General features: G+C 42.2%; 1 protein-coding gene across 1 annotated transcript in view; it reads right to left on the reverse strand.

Annotated features, from left to right (window-relative positions):
- Positions 1-9329: 9329 nt before the first annotated feature.
- The window catches only part of ptprdb (protein tyrosine phosphatase receptor type Db), a 234783-nt gene continuing 221440 nt past the window's right edge, over positions 9330-22672 (reverse strand). The window contains exons 29-33 of the mRNA XM_060916548.1: positions 18652-18778; positions 18407-18532; positions 17832-17986; positions 11378-11513; positions 9330-11266 (exon numbers count right to left, since the gene is read on the reverse strand). Of these exons, the coding sequence (XP_060772531.1) occupies positions 11198-11266; positions 11378-11513; positions 17832-17986; positions 18407-18532; positions 18652-18778 (613 nt within the window). The 3' untranslated portion in view covers positions 9330-11197. The remainder of the gene's footprint in view (positions 11267-11377; positions 11514-17831; positions 17987-18406; positions 18533-18651; positions 18779-22672) is intronic.

Genomic DNA, 22672 nt, shown 5'->3' on the forward strand with positions numbered 1-22672 from the left:
AGCCAGCCATTCACACTCACCATGTCTTTGGAGTATGTGCAAGGCCCCAGGTTTGAACCCAATAAAGACTGTTTAAACAATGAATAGGTCTGAAATTCTATTCTTGGTTTGTGCCCTGGGGTTGTGAAGACTGCATCTGCTGTTTAAAAAAAAAAAAAGATAAACCAACAGGAAGACCAGAGAGCTGTCAACAATTAACAATCCAATTTGGAATGTTCTGAAAAAGAAAGAAAGAAACTGCTGGTATAGTAACAACCAGGTGCTGAACGAGGAAAACGGCTGTAATTGATGGCAGAAACGTTGTGAGCGCTGTGAAGACAAACCCAAAAAGAACAGCCAATGACATCACACAGGCCATGGATGAAGGGATCACAATCCACCATTTGACAAGAGCAGAAATATAGAGAATATACCACAAGATGCAAACCAGTTATCAGTAACAATCAGAAGGCCAGATTGTAAGAGCCACAAAAGTTCTAGAGCCAAGATTGACCTCTACCAAAGTGATGGAAATGCCAAAATGTAGAGGAAAACAAACCTGCTCTTGATCCAAAACATATAAGCTTGGTGGTCAAGCACAGTGGCTTGCTTCTGGAACAAGCTCACCAAGCTTTATTGATGATGCAACTCGTGATGAATTAATTCAGAAAGTCCACAGAAACATTCTGTCTGCTAATTTACACGTGACCCAAGACAACGATCCAAAACACACCGCCCAATACAACCAAGCACGTCATCAGGAGACAAAAGTGGAAGGTCTTTGACTGGCCAAGTCAATCGCCGGACCGTAACCCAACTGAACACCGACTGAAGAGGAGATTGAAGGGAGGGAACCCCCCTCCAAAAAAAATCAATCGTTGCCTGAAAGAAACTGTGGTACAAGCCTGGAAAAGCATCACAAAAGAACACCACGACAGTTTGGTGATATCAGCGGGTTGCTAGATTGATGCAGTTACTGCAAGCAAAGGATATGCAACCAAATATTTAACAGTTGTTCCATGAAATCAAGTCGTACATGAGCCGATAGTTGACGAGGCGCGTAGCACCGAGTTGGCTCTAATGCCGCTTTTCCACTACCAACGCGGCTGAGTTGGGCTGAGCCGTGCGGTGCTGAGTTGGGCTGAGTTGAGCTGAGTGGGGCTGTTGGAGTTGCATTTCGACTACAACCGCGCTGAACCGTGCTGGCTGGAAGTGGGTGGACACATTGGGTGGAGTTAGCGAAAGTGGGTGGACGTCACGTGATGTCGTTACGCGGCGCAAACAGTGACATCAGTGATCTTTTAAGCGGTAGTCTCACGACCCGGATAGTAAACAATAAACATGGAGGACATGGAGTCGTTAGTGTTGCTGGTCTTGGTGCTGTGGCTTGTTGTCACCGACAACGCCAACAGATACTGGCAAGAGCGTATAGATGAGGCGAGGCGCATAAGGCTTCAGAAATTCTCATAAATCGTAATTCTTCTTCTTCCGGGTTTGCGGTGTTTACAGATCCCAGCGTGCTCGCGGGGCGTGTGTGGGCATGTGAGGACACTCCTCCTCACCAATCAGTGCACAGGGGAGTGTCTGCTCACGCCCCTAGCCCCACTCGGCTCGGTTTGGCTCGCTTCAGCCCCACTCCAAAACCGTGCGAGTTTTGGGGGCTGAGCAGGGCTGAAGCGAGCTGAGTCGTGCTGCTCTGAGGTAGTCGAAACGCGAGCCGTGTCGGGCTGAAGTGAGCTGAAAAAGGGTAGTGGAAAAGGGCCATAAGCCAGATACAATGAGTGGAATAACTGTTTTATTCTCTCCACATTCACTGAATTTTGAGAAACAGAGCACTTTTATTTTTTGCAAATTCGATAAATAAAAACCTTCGACAAAATCATTTCCGCTTAGAATGTAAACAAACCGGCGAAATGACAGTCGCAATTTGTGAAAAATGCTGTAATAATTCTTGGGGGGAAAAAAAAGGGATACATTCTTACCAGGGCGGCACGGTGGTGTAGTGGTTAGCGCTGTCGCCTCACAGCAAGAAGGTCCGGGTTCGAGCCCCGTGGCCGACGAGGGCCTTTCTGTGTGGAGTTTGCATGTTCTCCCCGTGTCCGCGTGGGTTTCCTCCGGGTGCTCCGGTTTCCCCCACAGTCCAAAGACATGCAGGTTAGGTTAACTGGTGACTCTAAATTGACCGTAGGTGTGAATGTGAGTGTGAATGGTTGTCTGTGTCTATGTGTCAGCCCTGTGATGACCTGGCGACTTGTCCAGGGTGTACCCCGCCTTTCGCCCGTAGTCAGCTGGGATAGGCTCCAGCTTGCCTGCGACCCTGTAGAACAGGATAAAGCGGCTAGAGATAATGAGATGAGATGAGACATTACCATCAGATACTTTTATTCCATATTTTATTGTATTTTTGGGGGTTTTCTTCTTCTTCAGGTTTTTTTTTTTTTTTTGGGTGGTTGGCAAACCAACTTAAAAGTGCATTACCGCCACCAACTGGGCTGGAGTGTGGAACAGCATATATTGGTGGGGTGGACAACAAAAAAAGATTCTTTTAGCTATTTCTGTTTCTTTTAAATACTCGATCATTTTTGGGGTTTGTTGTCGAGTAGTTTTTATTTCATCCTCGGTTGTTTCAGCAACACCCTCTGCCATTTTGTTTTTCTCTACTCATGCTATATGAACTGATAGCGTAGTAGTAGATTAGTCAGAGCGTGCGATTGCGTATATCCAGTGAATGTGGACAGAATCAAGTCTTTATTCCAATACTTTTGATCACACAAAAAAAGGTGGTCTGCCACTAAAAGTGCCATGTCTAAGATGTTTGAACAAACCTGTATCGTTCTGCATGTTCTTCCCCCCCGTCCATGAGGTTTCTCCCAAAAACATGCCAGTAGGTGAACTGTCTAAAATCAACTGCCCCATGAGTGCGTGCACGTGTATATCGGTGTCGCACCCAGTGCTCCCAGGATAAGTGCCAGAGCTGAATGAATGAAATTCTTCCCCCAATCATACGTAAAGAGGGAAAACAAAACACTTACACATTTGTTGCCAGTTTATTTGTAACAAAAAAAAAAAAAAAAATTCCACAAATACCCTGGTATTCTCACACAACAAAAGTAGGAAAATAAAAAAAGCATAATATTATTTCTCTAATATATTTACAATTACTACAAAATAAGAGGTAAATAACAGAAGACAGGCCTCACTTGTGCTCACGTCGACTGGATAGGTCAAATCGCAGAAACTCTCACATCAACTTCTTACAAAGTGGAAAAAAAAAAGCATTAAAATGGATATTTGGTCATATCACATGATGAAACAATATTGATTTAACATTTCAAATACGAGCTGTTCACATTTCTGCATGGGGGGGGAAAAAAAAAACACTAACCAGGGGCTGAATTTTCACAGAGATTAGAAATATGGAAATAAAATGTGTAGAATTAACATGGCAGGCTGATGTTTAGCGTTTTTGCAATTTATTTATTTTTCCCCCCCATCATGGCAAATTTGTTTAAATGCAGAGAAACACACCGAACACTGTGTAAGAGAAGGAAATGAAGTCCTAAATGTTATAGAGGAGCCAGAAATATTCACATCAGCTGGAGATTTAGCTCTTGGTGAAAAGTTGTGTCCTTGAGAAAACTTGGTCCTGTCCTCTCGTTCAGCTAACTATAACGGAGAGGACTACAATCACGCCATCTTGTCTTCTGCAAAACATTTAACACTAAACACTACAAAGTGTATATTCTCCTTAAGCTTTAACACCAAAAGATAGTCGTTGTATATTGTAACATGCACGCACTGTGGTCACCATGGTGATGACGGAAACGCTCCGTACTCGAGAATGAGCGATGGTTAGTGCATAGAGCCAGAAAGTGTCGTTTCCCCACAGTGTGAATTGACACTGAGGCTGCTGTTGACACACACACACACACACGACATTAACACGTCTCAACAGCTGATTACGATCCTGGGATGAGGTCGCGCGCTTTCATGGTAAAAATAAGCTCAATATTCAGGGAATTGAACACACTGGCACTACGTTCAGACTGCAACCTGAAACGACCCATATCCGATTTGTTGTGAAATCCGATTTCTTTGTTAGGCCGTTCACATTACCAATTATCTGAGACTTGTATGCGATCTCCAATATGAACGGAAAACGACCCAAAAGTGTCCCGCATGCGCAAATTGACACGTAATAAGCACATCTACGTAATACGTAAACAAAAAAAAAAGCGCACTCTTCAAGTTTGCAAGTAAAGCATGGAGATGAGGCGAGACCTGGCGATGTGGTTTTTGTGGCGGCGGCGGCGGAACTCACACAATAATCTGATTAATGTGGGCAGCAGACTAATGAGACCGAAGGTGTCAAATTACTGGAAATTTCCAGAACAATCTTGTAATACAGGATGGTTTAAGTTATAAATCAGTTATATATCTGTGAAGATACTCAGTCATCCAGGTACATAGTAATCTGTGGTTGGTAGAAGAGAGCAACTGGACTTGCTTGAAAAGTCTTGAAGACGTTTCGCCTCTCGTCCGAAAGGCATCCTCAGTTCTGTCTGTCTAATAGGGAGTATCAAGTATTTATCCTCTCATGGATCATCATAGAATCCGAATCAGAATGCTGATGACTGCATTGTAGGTGGCTGATAGATGTCATAGACACCCACCTCTGTTCAGTGATGGTCGTTCCAGGTTGACAAAAATGAACGATCCTCTCTGGCTAAGATGTCTGCCAGTTTTCTGGAAGTCCTCTCATACTCCCGCACTAGTCGAAGGGATCTCATCCCAAAGTGTGTAGAAACATATCTGTGAAGATTCTCAGTCATCCAGGTACATAGTAAACTGTGGTTGGTAGAAGAGAGCAACTGGACTTGCTTGAAAAGTCTTGAAGACTTTATGTACCTGGACGACTGAGTATCTTCACAGACATGTTTCTACGCACTTTGAGATGCGCTCCCTTCGACTGGTGCGGGAGTATGAGAGGACTTCCAGAAAACTGGCAGACATCTTAGCCAGAGACGATCGTTCATTTTTGTCAACCTGGAACAACCATCACTGAACAGAGGTGGGTGTCTATGACATCTTTTATCAGCCACCTACAATGCAGCCATCAGCATTCTGATTCGGATTCTATGATGATCCATGAGAGGATAAATACTTGATACTCCCTATTAGTCAGACAGAACTGAGGAAGCCTTTCGGACGAGAGGCGAAACGTCTTCAAGACTTTTCAAGCAAGTCCAGTTGCTCTCTTCTACCAAATCAGTTATAGAAACTGTTTTATTTAATCAGGCTAACAGATCAACATCCAGGTTCCTACCAAATCCACCATTAGCTCAATTCTATAAAAGTCTATTTTATAGGCGGGATTAGCCAACGCAGAATAGTGACGTTTGTCTCTTGTTGATGGCGTGTAGGTCGCATGAATGCGACCTGTCCGGTCAGACTGCAGTCGCATGTGAAAATAACGGATATGCATCGGAATTAGGACCACATATCCAAGCGGCCTGGGTCGCATGTGAAAAAAATCGGATCTGTGTCGTTCAGATCGTCAATAACAAATTGGATACAGGTCGCATATGCGCAAAAAAATCGGATATGGGTCGTTTCAGGGTGCAGTCTGAACGTAGTCTGGGTGTAAAACGACCAGCGCATGTTTGTGGCTCGCGTGTTGATCTGGTGGTTTTTTATTTTTTTTATTTTTTAACATTTATAGTGCAAATTATATTATAATATAATATAACATATAGAATAACTTACATATATCCAGGAGCCCTGCATGAAAATCCTCAAAAGGTGAAGATGTCTACACGGACAAAGCAGCACCTCACTACCTAAAGTTTTCAAACACTGCATGCTCCCCAAGAGGCAAGAGAAGATAATTACCATTCAAAAAAAAAAAAAAGAGAGAAATTGATTTAGTGTAATATTTAGTAAACCGGTAATTTCCTTCTGATGACTAATACAAAATATGAATGTTCTCAAAATTCATGAATTAAGTCAAATATAGTATATCCATCGAAAAATGTGCATGCGTACGCTTTACGGAGTAGCGATTCCTAAAGGCCTTGGCAGCATCAATTTGGATTGATCAATATGGCTTCGTAAAAAATCGTGAATACGTTTTGTGAGATCGTATAATCCAAGCAATATTAAAATTTGGTGTGGCACGTGTAATCATAGATTTATCAAAAATTTTATCATCTAGAACCTAAAATGCAGGTACATACACAGAAGTAGAATGAACGCAAACTATTGAAAACTATGATAAGGCACTACTACTGTCGAAACGATCGCCTGTGTTACTCTAATGTCACTGTGGATCTTTTTTTTTACGGTGATCTTTTGAGCTTTAGTGTCTCTGCTCATCTCCGGTGCGAAATTCTTCCAGTTTTTTTCTTTGTGCGCGCGCACATCTCTGTCACGTTTCATCGTTAAAACACCACTCACACTGTAAATGCGCTGATATACAGTACGTGTGGCGGCCTGGGAAAACCCTTTACATGGCGAAGTTTTTTGGACGTTCTTTACTGTGTCTATAGCTCTGAAAACTACAGACTTGATGTAAAATGATCTAATTTTACACCACGGTGCTGTTGATTTCTTGCTTGTCAGAAGAAGGTGTCGATTCCTGTTCTAGAACAGCAGCTCAGACAGGTTTATATTAAAGGGGAACTGAAGTCGTTTTTAAACTTGCTTTATTTCTTAATGTGTTATTCAATTATGTTTTCGGTTTTAGTAACCTTACAGTGGTATGCAAAAGTTTGGGCACCCCTGGTCAAAATCGCTGTTACTGTGAACAGTTAAGCAAGTTGAAGATGAAATGATCTCCAAAAGGCATGAAGTTAAAGATGACTCGTTCTCTTTATATTTTAGCAAAAACAATTTATTTTCATCTTTTACATTTTCAAAATGACAAAAAAGGAAACGGGCCCGAAGCAAAAGTTTGGGCACCCTGCATGGTGCAGGGATGTGATTTGGGGCTGGTGAAATAATTTGAAAATTTTAGCCGGGGGTCTGGGGGCCACAGGCCCCCAGCTGGTCCAGGGCAGCGGCCTGGTGGGGGGACAAGGGGGGAAGCCTCCCGAAGCTCCTGGATTCTGGGGTTTTCTGACTTAAAAATTGTACTAAAATGGCAAGCAAACACACAAGAAAAAACTGGTCATGATTAACAAATTCAAGCCAATTTAATGGTCAACATGCAACTCTGACACACACACGCTTGCTCACTCTCACACACAAACTCTTGCTCACTCTCACCCCCCCCCCCCCAAAGAACCAGCGTTAGCAGGGCCCGCTAGCCCCGCGCCTTGTGACGTAATTCGCCCCGAGGCGAGCCGCGGCACTCCGCTTAGGTTTCGTTTCTATCCCGGGCTCCAGCCCGACTTTGGATGCTCGTAGCTCGGGCAGGGGAGGTCCCAGTATCCCCACACTTGACAGCCAGAGACCTCTGCCCTCTCCCCAAAGAACGAAATCGCTGAACAAATGTCTCACAGTCTTATGTCCAACGTCTGTAGCAACCTCTTTCTTCAAGTTTTGAGGTGAAAAAAGCGGAATTCCGCGAATTCGCGGAAAAATCACATCCCTGATGGTGAGTACCTAGTAACACCCCCTTTGGCAAATATAACAACTTGTAAACATTTTTCGTAGCCACCCAAGAGTCTTTCAATTCTTGTTTGAGGAATTTTCATCCATTCGTCCTTGCAAAAGGCTTCCAGTTCTGAGAGTTTCCTGGGCTGTCTTGCATGCACTGCTCTTTTGAGATCTATCCACAGCTTTTCAATGACTGTGAGGGCCAGGGCAAAACCTTCAGCTTGCGCCTCTTGAGGTATTCCATTGTAGATTTTGAGGTGTGTTTAGGATCATTATCCATTTGTAGAAGCCGTCCTCTTTTCAACTTCAGCTTTTTTACAGATGGGGTTATGTTTACTTCCAGAATTTGCTGGAATTTCATTGAATCCATTCTTCCCTCTACTCGTGGAATGTTCCCCGTGCCATTGGCTGCAACACAACCCCAAAGCATGATCGACCCACCCCCGTGCTTAACGGTTGGAGAGGTGTTCTTTTCATGAAATTCTGTGCCCTTTTTTCTCCAAGCATACCTTTGCTTGTTGCCGCCAAAAAGTTCCATTTTAACCTCATCGGTCCACAGGACTTGTTTCCAAAATGCATCAGGCTTATTTAGATGTTCTTTTGCAAACTTCTGATGCTGAATTTTATGGTGAGGACGCAGGAGAGCTTTTCTTCTGATGACTCTTCCATGAAGGCCATATTTGTGCAGGTGTCGCTGAACAGTAGAGCAATGTACCACAACTCCAGAATCAGCTAAATCTTCCTGAAGGTCTTTTGCAGTCAAGCAGGGGTTCTGATTTGCCTTTCTAGCAATCCTACGAGCAGCTCTCTCTGAAATTTTTCCTGGTCTTCCAGACCTTATCTTGACCTCCACTGTTCCTGGTAACTGCCATTTCTTAATTACATTTCAAACTGAGGAAATGGCAACCTGAAAACATTTTGCTATCTTCTTATTAGCCTTCTGCTGCTTTGTGAGCCTCAACCATTTTCATTTTCAGAGTGGTAGGAAGCTGCTTAGAAGAACCCATGGCAGCTGATTTTTGGGACTAGGTTAGAGGAGCCTGGGTATTTATAAAGCTTTGAAATTTGCATCACTTGGCCTCTCCTAACGAAGAGCGTGAACAAGCCATAACCCTAACAAACTAATTAAGGTCTTAGACCTTGGTCAAAGTGATCTGAGTGCTCAACTTTCCTAGGGTTCCCATACTTTTGCAAGTTACTCCTTTCCTTTTTTCACTCTAAAATTATCTCATCTCATCTCATTATCTGTAGCTGCTTTATCCTGTTCTACAGGGTCGCAGGCAAGCTGGAGCCTATCCCAGCTGACTACAGGCGAAAGGCGGGGTACACCCTGGACAAGTCGCCAGGTCATCACAGGGCTGACACATAGACACAGACAACCATTCACACTCACATTCACACCTACGGTCAATTTAGAGTCACCAGTTAACCTAACCTGCATGTCTTTGGACTGTGGGGGAAACCGGAGCACCCGGAGGAAACCCACGCGGACACGGGGAGAACATGCAAACTCCACACAGAAAGGCCCTCGCCGGCCACGGGGCTCGAACCCGGACCTTCTTGCTGTGAGGCAACAGCGCTAACCACTACACCACCGTGCCACCCCTCTAAAATTGTACAAAACCAAAATAATACACCGAAATTGCTTAAAATGTTGAAAAGTGTGTTTCATCTTTAACTTTATGCCTTTTGGAGATCATTTCATCTTCAACTTGCTTAACTGTTCACAGTAACTGTAATTTTGACCAGGGGTGCCCAAACTTTTGCATACCACTGTATATCGTGACTCGTATTGGCAACTAATTGCAATTAAATATTATACTTATCGGCCTGTTCGGTTTTTAGCCATGTTGAATTTAGTTCGTTTGGTCCACGGCAGGCGTCGCTTATCCGCGCGATCTTCACGAGACTTCAAAATGTGAAGCGTCAGCGCCGCCATTTTGAAAACTGTTTTCCAAACGAAGTATTGCACAAAAACGAGTTTAAATGACGATTACTGCCGACTTTTTTCAAACTTTCCTGATCGCTATCAAAACAAACAAAACTTCCGGCTTGATTACGTCAGCAATCGAAGGAGGGCGAGCGTCACTTTGGTTTCCGCTGTAGGTTTTACTTCCGTCCTACGATGTCTCGTACAGGTCTCAACGAATCTCGTTTACGGCCGTTGCTTTGACATATGGACTGATATATTGCAGAGCATATTTCAAACACTCAGAACTTGCTATACTGTAGCAGCGACAAAATAGCGGTCAGAAATGCATTCCTGTATTTAATAAAATGAGAAATAGAATAAAAAAATTGCCTTCAGTTCTCCTTTAAATGTGCTTGTTCTAATAGTTTATCAGTTCTAATATTTGATCATTTCTAGAGCAAGTGCTCGTGCATGTTTGTGTGTCCTCAGTCAAGTGGTGAGGAGACGTCTAGTTCGTATATTTAGAAGGACTCTCCAGTGTTGGTGCTTTCTAACAGTAAGAGGTAAAGTGTTTTTTTTTTGTTTTTTTTTACATGGGAAACAGGACAAGCTCTGTTTTGTTTTACATTAATTTCAAGAGAGATAAAAATAAAGGCGGGTTGGTGAGAGAACACCTGTTTTAGCTGCTATAAGAGGAACTAGCCTATTCTTCAAGCACAGATTAAATGTAATTACAAACAAATACATTTTTAGCATCGGCAAAACACTGTGTGGTAAAAGAGGAATAAAACACTTCAGGACTGTGGGACTTGCAGCCATTTCATTACGACGTAGCTCTCCAACAACCTGATTAACACATGACTTTCACTTAGTGAGGAAATCGCACTAATTTGCGACTCCTTACGCGACGTAATCTTTTGCAGGGAGATCAAAGGGAGCCTAGACAAGGTTATTCACTTCGTTCGAAGAAACGTATTTATGGGGTTCTAAAAGACGAGATTATATTATAGACAGAAACCTTATACTCTGAATGGCTTTCAGAATTCAGCGACAGTTCTCGGACAGATTTTTCCCAGTCCACCACATACAGTACACGTGAATACTGTGTGTATTTTATATATACTATATGATATATATATATAAAATGTATTTTTATACTTAAACAATTCAACAGGTGATATAATTACTGTGGATTATTCTGTGTGCTTTCAAGTTAAATCAATAGTGCAGTCATGTTCAGTACTGCACAGCCTGTTCGGTAAACCACGACTGCCAGTGGTCCACTCTGCGCGCGCACGCGTGCGCGTGTGTGTGTGTGTGTGTGTGCACATATTTGCGTGCAACTGGTCATTGCAGGAGTTTAAAAACTTCAGTGATTAGGTATTAGCCCCAATCTCTTACAAGTTGGTAACTAATCAGTGGTACATTTTAATCAAAATCAAAAATAAAACTTGCTTGAGCACTCGTCTCCCAGGCGCTGGATTTAATGTTCGTGGTGATTATCTTAAGATAGCCCTGAACTGAACAGAAACTACACTGACCTTTCAATCAGTTCAGTGCTACCTTTTACCTTTTCCAGAGCCAAGAACACACGGCTTGACAGCACACTCAGTACAGACGCACTGGGAGACTGCTATTTAGCACAGACGATTACACGGGAGGAAATGTCCTGCTGGTCCAGAGAAGCTGGCAGAAACCAGAGACGCTTTATGTTGCATAGTGATCGAAACTGCCCAGGTACTCCAGTGCTGCACGGTAGCAAAACTGGTATTGTTCCTGTGAAGCAGAAACACACACACACACATCAGCACACACCCAAGGAAAACTGCGCATACTTTTTGACTTCTGCTCCCTCAGCCATGTGCGTATGAGTGTGTGAATACACACCTCCGTCTGCACCATGGCTGGTCTCTGCGTTCGCAGCATTTTGACAGTTTGGAAGATGTCGACCACTCCTTCATAACGCATCCTCTCCAGCACTATGCTCAAAGTGATAAAGACACCTGTCCTCCCAACACCGGCACTACAACACACACAAATTATACAACAAATATTGTATATACAATCTCTGCACTGAAAATATTCTAATTTTCAACATAAAGAAACTTTAACTTCGTGACTTGCTCATTAACAATTACAACCCTGATTCCAAAAAAGTTGGGACAAAGTACAAATTGTAAATAAAAATGGAATGCAATAATTTACAAATCTCAAAAACTGATATTGTATTCACAATAGAACATAGACAACATATCAAATGTCAAAAGTGAGACATTTTGAAATTTCATGCCAAATATTGGCTCATTTGAAATTTCATGACAGCAACACCGTGATCTTCGGGCCCTTAGACGGCACTGCATCACATACAGGCATGCTTCTGTATTGGAAATCACAAAATGGGCTCAGGAATATTTCCAGAGAACATTATCTGTGAACACAATTCACCGTGCCGTCCGCCGTTGCCAGCTAAAACTCTATAGTTCAAAGAAGAAGCCGTATCTAAACACGATCCAGAAGCGCAGACGTCTTCTCTGGGCCAAGGCTCATTTAAAATGGACTGTGGCAAAGTGGAAAACTGTTCTGTGGTCAGACGAATCAAAATTTGAAGTTCTTTATGGAAATCAGGGACGCCGTGTCACTCGGACTAAAGAGGAGAAGGACGACCCGAGTTGTTATCAGCGCTCAGTTCAGAAGCCTGCATCTCTGATGGTATGGGGTTGCATTAGTGCGTGTGGCATGGGCAGCTTACACATCTGGAAAGACACCATCAATGCTGAAAGGTATATCCAGGTTCTAGAGCAACATATGCTCCCATCCAGATGACGTCTCTTTCAGGGAAGACCTTGCATTTTCCAACATGACAATGCCAAACCACATACTGCATCAATTACAGCATCATGGCTGCGTAGAAGAAGGGTCCGGGTACTGAACTGGCCAGCCTGCAGTCCAGATCTTTCACCCATAGAAAACATTTGGCGCATCATAAAACGGAAGATACGACAAAAAAGACCTAAGACAGTTGAGCTACTAGAATCCTACATTAGACAAGACTGGGTTAACATTCCTATCCCTAAACTTGAGCAACTTGTCTCCTCAGTCCCCAGACGTTTACAGACTGTTGTAAAGAGAAAAGGGGATGTCTCACAGTGGTAAACATGGCCTTGTCCCAACTTTTTTGAGATGTGTTGTTGTCATGAAATTTAAAATCACCTAATTTTTCTCTTTAAATGATACATTTTCTCAGTTTAAACATTTGATATGTCATCTATGTTCTATTCTGAATAAAATATGGAATTTTGAAACTTCCACATCATTGCGTTCCGTTTTTATTTACAATTTGTACTTTGTCCCAACTTTTTTGGAATCGGGGTTGTACTTATTAACTGCGTGCGAGGTTAATAAGAAGTTTATTATATGGCTTTTTTGATTAAAATAGACGGTTGTTATAATGCGGCAAGACGCTTCTTTCAATCATCATATTTGTAACATGGCTGAGTCATGCAGGCAGAATAAACGGCTAGCGGGTACTGAATGCAGTTCGTTGCTCGTTTCTTGAATAACTCTGTGATTTCTTGTTTTTCTTTTGCGTTTCGGCTGTTTACGATTCCGTCTTGATTTCCAATTCATCTTTTTTTTGTTTGCAACGTTGAAAGCCGGCACCTTTGAAAGAAAGTCCATAATCACCTACGGGCATTACGGGAAAATTCCACCCACCAAAGGACCAATCAGAGCGCACGATTTTACCAGAAGTAGCCCGTGCCATATAATAACGTTCAGTTAGTGATCTCGGTCATAACAGCTGAGCTGGCCACAAGTACTGCAAAATCTCATTAGCTAGCCCACGCCTTGGTGTGGATACAAACGCGTTCATTTCTTATCAGAGTTCAGGAGACGAGACTACCTTTTGAACTTTTCGCAACAACAGTTCTACTCAGTTCAGTTTTATATGTACAGCACTTTTAACGATAGAAATTGCTACAAGACAGCTTTACAGATAACTGTATGTAGATTTTAAAGCTAGACGGCCTTTCGATTTCATAAAATCGGTGAAATTCAGTTCCCTCTGAAATTCGATCATTGTGATAGATGTTTATTTCTGTAATCTCTCACAAAATATCAGGCCATTCTGTGGTTGGGAAGTTTAATTTCTCGTCTCGTCTTCTTCCGCTTTATCCGGGACCGGGTCGTGGAGGCAGCAGTCTAAGCATGGAAGCCCAAACTTCCCTTTCCCCAGACACCTCGGCCAGCTCCTCGGGAAGAACACCGAGGCGTTCCCAGGCCAGCCGAGAGACATAGTCCCTCCAGCGTGTCCTGGGTCTTCCCCGGGGCCTCCTCCCGGGGGGACATGCCTGGAACACCTCCCCAGGGAGGCGTCCAGGAGGCATCCGAAAAAGATGCCCGAGCCACCTCAGCTGATTCCTCTCGATGTGGAGGAGCAGCAGCTCTACTCCGAGCTCCTCCCGAGTGACTGTGCTTCTCACCCTATCTCTAAGGGAGCACCCAGCCACCCTGCGAAGGAAACTCATTTCGGCCGCTTGTATCCGCGATCTTGTTCTTTCGGTCATTACCCAAAGCTCATGACCATAGGTGAGAGTCGGAACGTAGATCGACCGGTAAATTGAGAGCTTCGCCTTTTGGCTCAGCTCCTTCTTCACCACGATGGACCAGTAAAACGACCGCATCACTGTGGAGGCTGCACCGATCCGCCTGTCGATCTCACACTCCATCCTTCCCTCAATCGTGAACAAGATCCCGAGATACTTAAACTCCTCCACTTGAGGCAGGTTGTTTAATTTGAGGGGGATTAAAGCAAATAATGTGCATGAAATTGCTTGCTTCAGGGTTGTTTTACAATCAGGGTACAAAGTTTGTGTCACAGGGGTCCAAAATTCAAACTGATTCAAACTGGTTCTTGTAGCAGTTTTTAAGTGAAGGACAAGTTAAAGAACAGATTTCAGGTAATTTTTTGACGTGTGTATGGTAGTTTTGTGTAATCTGCTATAAGATGGGAGAAACAAATGAAGTGATTCTCGGAGAGGACATTTTTTTTTTTGACAATTCAGAATCCACTACTTCCATAGTGCTTTTAAATATAAGGCTGTAAGCTTTGTGTTAGTTGTCTCTAATATTTATGTCCCAATATCTTGACCACATTTTAGGATGAAAATAATCATTTTAGATATGTTATTTTATATTGAAAAATTAGCTGTCTCGGAGAGGACTTTTTTTGACACTAATTTGATCAAAATAGTCTGAAAACTTCCTGGCATTCAACATTAAAACTTAACTATGTTTCCAATGATATGGAACCAAATATGTGTTTTATGGTATAAAGAATGATTTAAGTGCATCCCTGTGGCCAAAAAAGCACTTTTTCTAAATGACACAAGTAATTTTGCTAAATATGACACATATTGCCATACATTCACCAAAAATAATGTTATCACCAAATTTTTTTTTGCATGGGAAATAGAGCTATCACAGGGCTACAATAAACAACCAAGTTTATTTAGTCAAGCCTTTTGATATTGAAGATAATGAGTGTTAAATGTGATTTTTAGCTTGCGTGTCCTGATTGTAAAACAACCCTTCACGCAGTCGAGCAGACAGAGGAAGTCTGTGCGCATGCGCAGGTTCACCACCTTCTTCTTTTGGGTTTTACGGCACACCGAGGTGCTCGCTGAGCGCCGATTATTTATTAGTTCGGTCCTGCGTTTCCTCTCCTTTGCATATAACATAACGTCTTTTCTCCTCGCTTTCCGTTACTGTAGTCGCTCTTTCACGTTTCATTCGCATCCTTCATTTTTCTCTCCTGTTTCAAATTTGTATCCCACAATGCCTTGTGTGAACGGGGAAAGCCCACCACGTCATGCATGACGTAGTATCTTGTATTGGGTCACGGTGAAGCAGGAGAAATAGCGGAGAATTTAGGGCCGCGTGCCTGTAAATTCATTAATTGTTCTATTAGGGCAGACCTGGGCATTTTACGGCCCGCATCCGGCCCTTTGGTTCATTCTGACCGGCCCGCATAAGGTTAATTAGAAATTACAAAATAAACGTATTTTCTAATTTTACCTCATGCATGGACTGAATGTGCATTGCTTTTATTTTGAAGTTGTGTTCAACAAAAACGCAATGCTGTATATGAAATCCCACGAAACCTAATCCCGCGATAACTACTTCCGTAATTTGTCCAGACCAACCACAAACTTGTACGTCATCCTTCAAACGATCCAGCCAATCACATAGTGTGACATCACCAGCAGGCGCCGGAGCCCGAGCCGATCTGTAGATCTGATACCTACACCGAATCGACGTTGTTGCGAGCAGGTCACAAGAAGACTTTAGCCCCCAAATGTCCGCAAAAAGAAGAAAGGTAGATGCCGAATACAGGGCTTTCAACAAAACATGGACTGCTAAGTATTTATTTACTGAAGTCAGAGATAAAGCCGTGTGTTTAGTTTGCGGAGAGCAGATCGCCGTGTTCAAAGACTACAATTTGAGTCGGCATTACCAGACGAAGCACGCTGAGAAATACCGAAACTTGACTGATGCTGAAATAGCGCGGACATCGGAAGCTTTGCTGGCTAAGCTAGAAAAGCAGCAAGGCTTTTTTACCAAGCGTCACACATCCCGGGATGCAGCAACCAAGACCAGCTTTGTGCTTTCCCACAAAATCGCTAAAAACAGTAAGCCATTCTCGGAGGGGGAATTTGTGAAAGAGTGCTTGGTGGACTTGGTGCTTGATATTTGGAGTAGAAAGACAATATTGTGATGTCTTTATTGTGTTTTGGGGTGAATGTGACTGAAAAAAAATGGTACAAACGTTCACATTTTGTTAACCATTGTTTTGGGAAATTTGATTGAATTAATGACATTTTTTGTAAGGCAACCTCGTTTTTTCCAGACTCTTACCAGTCTTAGCAGCTTGTAAAAACAATGTTATTTACTGCTTTATATAAATAAATACAATTAATATTATGCAGAATTTAGTTCAGCCTTTTGGTCCGGCCCTCCACAAAATTTTCTGTTTCTCATGTGGCCCCGTGGAAAAAAATTATTGCCCAGCCCTGTATTAGGGGGAAAAAAAACGAATAAAATTGGAAGTCTGTGATTCGAATTCGGTAGCTTTTGGTCCACGAAACAAAAAGAATTGGGTGTCAGGGAAAATTCTTTTTATGACCTACACTTGAAAAACCTGAAAGGAAGTCTAGCTTTAAGCAAGTACACAAAAAACAAAACAAAAAAACGGAATATATCCTCTTCTTGGATGAGCACAGGACATTGTTTCTGATTACAGATGCTGGTTTTAGGTGTAAATCTACAGTATCCAGGTGAGATTATCTACTGAACCATGGGTGAGTTTTGGGCATAAGAGTTTGGGGAGGTGCAAGCTTTAAAGTGCCATTCCACCATTGGATGTATTCTTTGGCATAAAATACAATATATTTTATGACAACATGCCTAGACAGAGAAATCTTTTAGCTTCAAAATGATATATCAAACATCATTTTTTGACAACGACAAGTATATTAATTTTGTGACCAAAGTCACCTACCCTTTTAATTTCCGCGCGGTAGTGAAACGTGATGTCATCGGCAGGTTCCCCTTCTTGTGTACCATGTGTCGGTCTATTTTTAGACCAGGAAACCCCCAAAGTGAGAGAGTCATTTCTCCTCGTATATGGGGGCCAAAAAAATTGCGAAAAATTGAGTTAATCTTTCAGTTAGCTAGATTTATTGGTATTAGCTAGATTTATTGGTATTATTTTTATCGCGTTCTATCCGCCATTGCTGATATGTGCCACGTCACAGGGTACACAAGAAGGGGAACCTGCCGATGACATCACGCGCGGAAATTAAAAGGGTAGGTGACTTTGGTTGCAAAATTAATATACTTGTCGTTGTTAAAAAAAATTATGTTTGAAGCTAAAAGATTTCTCTATCTAGTGATACCATTTATATATGTTGTCAAAATATATTGTATTTTATGCCAAAGAATACATCCAATGGTGGAATGGCACTTTAAGGTAGTCATGTGACCATGTCAGAACGGCAGTCACGCAAAAACAACGGTCAGTAGTTTATTAGTCAAATGACTGCCTGTTGTGAATTGAGGCTGTTCTTTGTATATAAACCCGCATGCTCTCTAACAAGACTTGGTTCAAGTCCCGGCACTGCCAAGCTGCCATTGTTGGACCCTTGAGCAAGGCCCTTAATGCTCTCTGCTCTAGGGGTAGCATGCCATAACTTACCCTGTGCTTTGACCCCAACTTCCTAACAAGCTGTGATCTGTGAAGAAAAGAATTTGACTGTACATGTGAGAAATAAAGCCTTCTCACCTGCAGTGTACTGTTATGGGTCCGTCTTGACCAAACTGCTCTTTTGTCTTGTGCACCTGGCCAATGAAATCTATGAAGCCTTCACCAGACTTTGGCACGCCCTGCTCTGGCCAATCAGTAAACTGGAACTGGCGAACAGTGCGGGACTGGCCGTCCTGAGAACACGAACACATTAGGATGACTGTGTGTGTGTGTGTGTGTGTGTGTGTAAGTAAACAGCCAGAGCATTCCAGATTGTTCCAGGAAAAACAGGTACATGGTGAGCTGGCAGCGTGACTCATTGTATGAGTGGGAGTGGATAAATGTGTGTGGAAAATCAGAATTCTGGTGCTTCAGGGGACATTTTGCTTGTTCTCATAAAAAAAAAAAAAAGCAATTTTCATTAATGATTAATTTGGTTGATTAGGGTTAACGTTATGTGTACAAGCAGAATTCGGTTTTATCTGTATAACGCTTTTAACAATGGATGTGTCACAAAGCAGCTTTATTTGCTTTCGTAATACAAACTTCTGATAGAGAACCAACAAAAGAACACCGGAGTGTACTGTATGTGTGCGTCTGTGTGAGTAACACACCCTGGCATCGGTCACTTTAAATTCTCGCAGGATGTACTGCGGCATGTTGTACTCAGCCATAGGGTCCACCACAAAGTACTGATAGCGTGCTGACCTCTCCGATGGCCAGTATTGGTGGCACTTCTCCTGAAACACACACACACTTTCAATTCTTTAAGTTGAACACTGGAATCAGGACTGTAATATAGATCACAGTATGGTAATGTTAAACAGTGTGTGTGTGTGTGTGTGTGTGTGTAACTAACCCTTCCCATCTCTCTAAGTTTAGTGAGCATCACTACAATAGTGGAGTTGTGTTCCCACAGCATTCTCCAGTAATCTTCAGCTGTCTCAGCCAGAGGACCCTGCGTGGCGATATACGCCCTCTGCTGCCTGCAGGGAAAAGGAGAACGCGGGAGTGAGGGCAGAGGCAATTTTATGCTTAGTGAATACAAAGGACAAGAAGCACACTAACAATATATCGAGCAGCCTGAGTGAAATTTGACATTGTCTTCGATAGATAGTTCTGAAAACTACAGAGTTTCCTGAACTAAAATACAAAAAAATTTGACATTTGAGATATAAATAGGCGGCACGGTGGTGTAGTGGTTAGCGCTGTCGCCTCACAGCAAGAAGAACCGGGTTCGAGCCCCGTGGCCGGCGAGGGCCTTTCTGTGCGGAGTTTGCATGTTCTCCCCGTGTCCGTGTGGGTTTCCTCCGGGTGCTCCGGTTTCCCCCACAGTCCAAAGACATGCAGGTTAGGTTAACTGGTGGTTCTAAATTGACTGTAGGTGTGAATGTGAGTGGTGGTACACCACCGTGCCGCCCAGAGAACTATAATATCATATACAAATTAAATTTTAATAAGATTTGACCAAAATAGTAACAACTCAATTAAATAAATACTGCACTGTCTTAGTACTACTAAAATGCATCTCTCTCACGAAACACTTTCCAACAGAATTTTTAAAAAGCACTAGAAATCCTATCAAAATCCTATCGGAATGCATCAGAGGAATTTGCAAACTTTGAAAGTTTTCAAACAAAATTTAAAAATGGCACTATAAATACTACCATACCAGGCCTAGACATTAAGCATTTATCACTGATGGCCCATTGGGCCAGTGGGATTGAAAAGTTACTGGCCCAAATGGAAAATGTGGTGGCCCGAATGTGCGCGGTACCCGAATCACGGCTGCCACAGGCAGCCGCTGCAAGCACCACAGGTGCTTGCACAAAGCGGGGGGTCCGGGGGCCCTCCCCTGGAAAATTTTGATTTTTCAATTCATATTCGTGCATTCTGGTGCATTTTAAGGTGAAATTAATGAAAATAAGATTATTCATATTTTGTTAGCTTGTTCACATTTATATTTTATTGTTTGCATTTCTTGTTCTATCAATTTCTTAGTTACATTTAAAAATTTCCTTTGTTCTTGTTCTGTGTTCGTTTAACACATGCTGTTGATTACTGTTTTACATTAACAATTGTTTGTATAAGTTTTAGAATAAGCTAAGTTTTGCCTCACCATGCAACTAACTTGTTTATAGAATAAGCTTTGCCTGTAACCCACCCTGTGTGATGTCGACATATTTTCCTTTTTTGTCATGGTTTCAACTTTGGCTCATATATTCTCAACATTGTAGATATTGAATTCTCACCACTGTAGATATTCTTATAGAAGTACAATTAACTTTTTAAATACACCTTTATATAATAGACACAAGACACACACAGGCCAGTCCCAAGTCTGGATGAAAGGTGAGGGTGGCATACTAACCCTCATCATGCTGGATTTAAATGGGCATTTTTATTGCCCATGAAGAAGTTTTATTTCTTAATTAATAAAATATCATGAGAATCATTGACAAACCATACATTTCCTGAAAGGGTGGACTTTGGGGAATAATCTAGTGAGATTTTTGCAAAGCCTTACCTGCTCGGGGGTGATTTATAACCCTAATTACCTGTTAATTAGCTAATTAACAGGTATGCTCAGGTGAGCCAAAAAGGGGTGAAATGTTGTATTTTTTTAATGAGACAAGATATAAACACCAAATTTTCAGGATATACCCTTGGGGGAACTAGTAGTACATTTTTGCAAATTCAGCTCATTTGCATAAACTGTTGCCATGGCAACAGCAGATCCCCTAGCAACTGGGGGTATACTGGGTTTAGCATGGTCTGGTTGTACCACAGAGGGTCAGAGTAGTTATTATTTTTGTTGTAATGAACTAATGTAGACCTAGTTTGGCTATTTTGATAGATTTCATCATCTTTGGATATTTGAATAATATAATATATGGGATCAGATCTAATTTACCACATTATTTTATCTGTTCTTCTATTTCAGTCATAGCAACCAACATTTATACTTCATTCTTTAATCACTAAAAGTTGATACACGTGTAGCCGTATTTCTTGGCAGTGTATCCTAAAATTTTGATATTAATATACAAAGTCTGAACGATTTTACACCATCTGAAGCTAAGGCGCGTGTTGAAATGCTGTTTTACGATTTGGCGCCATATTTGGCGAGTTGTAAACCGAGCGTGACGTCGCGCGCTCTGATTGGCTGCCGAGTTCAAAATGAAGCTATTCGTTAACACCCGATAGTTAATTTATGCACGATCGTATTTAAACTGTTTACCTGGCCTTTGGCCAGGTTAGGGAGCGTGGAGTTTGAACAGATTTCTATTTGAATTTCACCGTTCTGATGGTCTCCTTGCCGCAACCGTCTTCGTCTACAAGATGCTATTTTCCCGCCAAAATGACGCTTCCGAACAGCACCGAACATCTCCGAAGATGCACGAAGACGATACACTCCTGCTGCGGAGCGGAGCGGGACGAAAACAAAGATGACGGACCTCGTATCGAAAAGGTGCATTTTACGAACAATTTCTTCACAATTCTGGGTAAAATATGAGTAATAAAATTTAATTTGTATCGAAAATGTACTGGCCCGCCCGGGCCACTGTTTGGCCAAATTCAGTGGCCCGAAAGACGTAAAAAACACCGCCGGGCCATCGGGCAAGTGCTAATATCAAGCCCTGCATACTATCAAAATATACTCCACAAAGAAATTCACTCAAATGCAAAATTTTAGTCCGACCAAAATACACTCACTAGTAATCTTTCACTTAAAACTTTCAAACATAAATTCAAAATAGCACTAAGACACTACGACACTATTCAAATACACTCCTCAAACAAATTCTCTGTCATGAAAAATTTCACTAAACACTTTAGAAGTTGTACAGTTTGTTTCTGAAATGGTATGGAAGACTAGTTTAATTTCACACTCAAATCTCCATTATATTCTGATTTAAGGTATCTTTACCTTAAAGGAACAGTCCACCGTACTTCCATAATAAAATATGCTCTTATCTGAATTGAGACGAGCTGCTCCGTACCTCTCCGAGCTTTGCGCGACCTCCCAGTCAGTCAGACGCAGTCAGACGCGCTGTCACTCCTGTTAGCAATGTAGCTAGGCTCAGCATGGCCAATGGTATTTTTTGGGGCTGTAGTTAGATGCGACCAAACTCTTCCGCGTTTTTCCTGTTTACATAGGTTTATATGACCAGTGACACGAAACAAGTTCAGTTACACAAATTGAAACGTAGCGATTTTCTATGCTATGGAAAGTCCGCACTATAATGACAGGCGTATTAACACCTTCTGCGCGCTTCGACAGCGCATTGATACGGAGCTCAGATATCAATGCGCTGCCGAAGCGCGCAGAAGGTGTTAATACGCCTGTCATTATAGTGCGGACTTTCCATGACATAGAAAATCGCTACGTTTCAATTTGTGTAAGTGAACTTGTTTCATGTCACTGGTCATATAAACCTATGTAAACAGGAAAAACGCGGAAGAGTTTGGTCGCATCTAACTACAGCCCCAAAAAATACCATTGGCCATACTGAGCCCAGCTACATTGCTAACAGGAGTGACAGCGCGTCTGACTGACTGGGAGGTCGCGCAAAGCTCGGAGAGGTACGGAGCAGCTCGTCTCAATTCAGATAAGAGCATATTTCATTATGGAAGTACGGTGGGCTGTTCCTTTAAAATGTGTAACTGGCTGGTCGAGCATTTGCTTATCCATGGAAATTCATTCTCCCATGCAACCTGGTATTTGCATTCATATTTTTGCTGTTTGGTATTGGGTTTAGTGGCCATGATGAATGACTGCTTGTAAAAAATGTCAGACAGCCTGGGTGAATCCTACATTACGGAAGTGACTGTCGTTCTGTTTGTTGATTGGTTAAAAATCAGTTGACGTCAGCAGT

This window comes from Neoarius graeffei, chromosome 3 (genome assembly GCF_027579695.1).
Source record: "Neoarius graeffei isolate fNeoGra1 chromosome 3, fNeoGra1.pri, whole genome shotgun sequence".
NCBI lineage: Eukaryota > Metazoa > Chordata > Actinopteri > Siluriformes > Ariidae > Neoarius > Neoarius graeffei.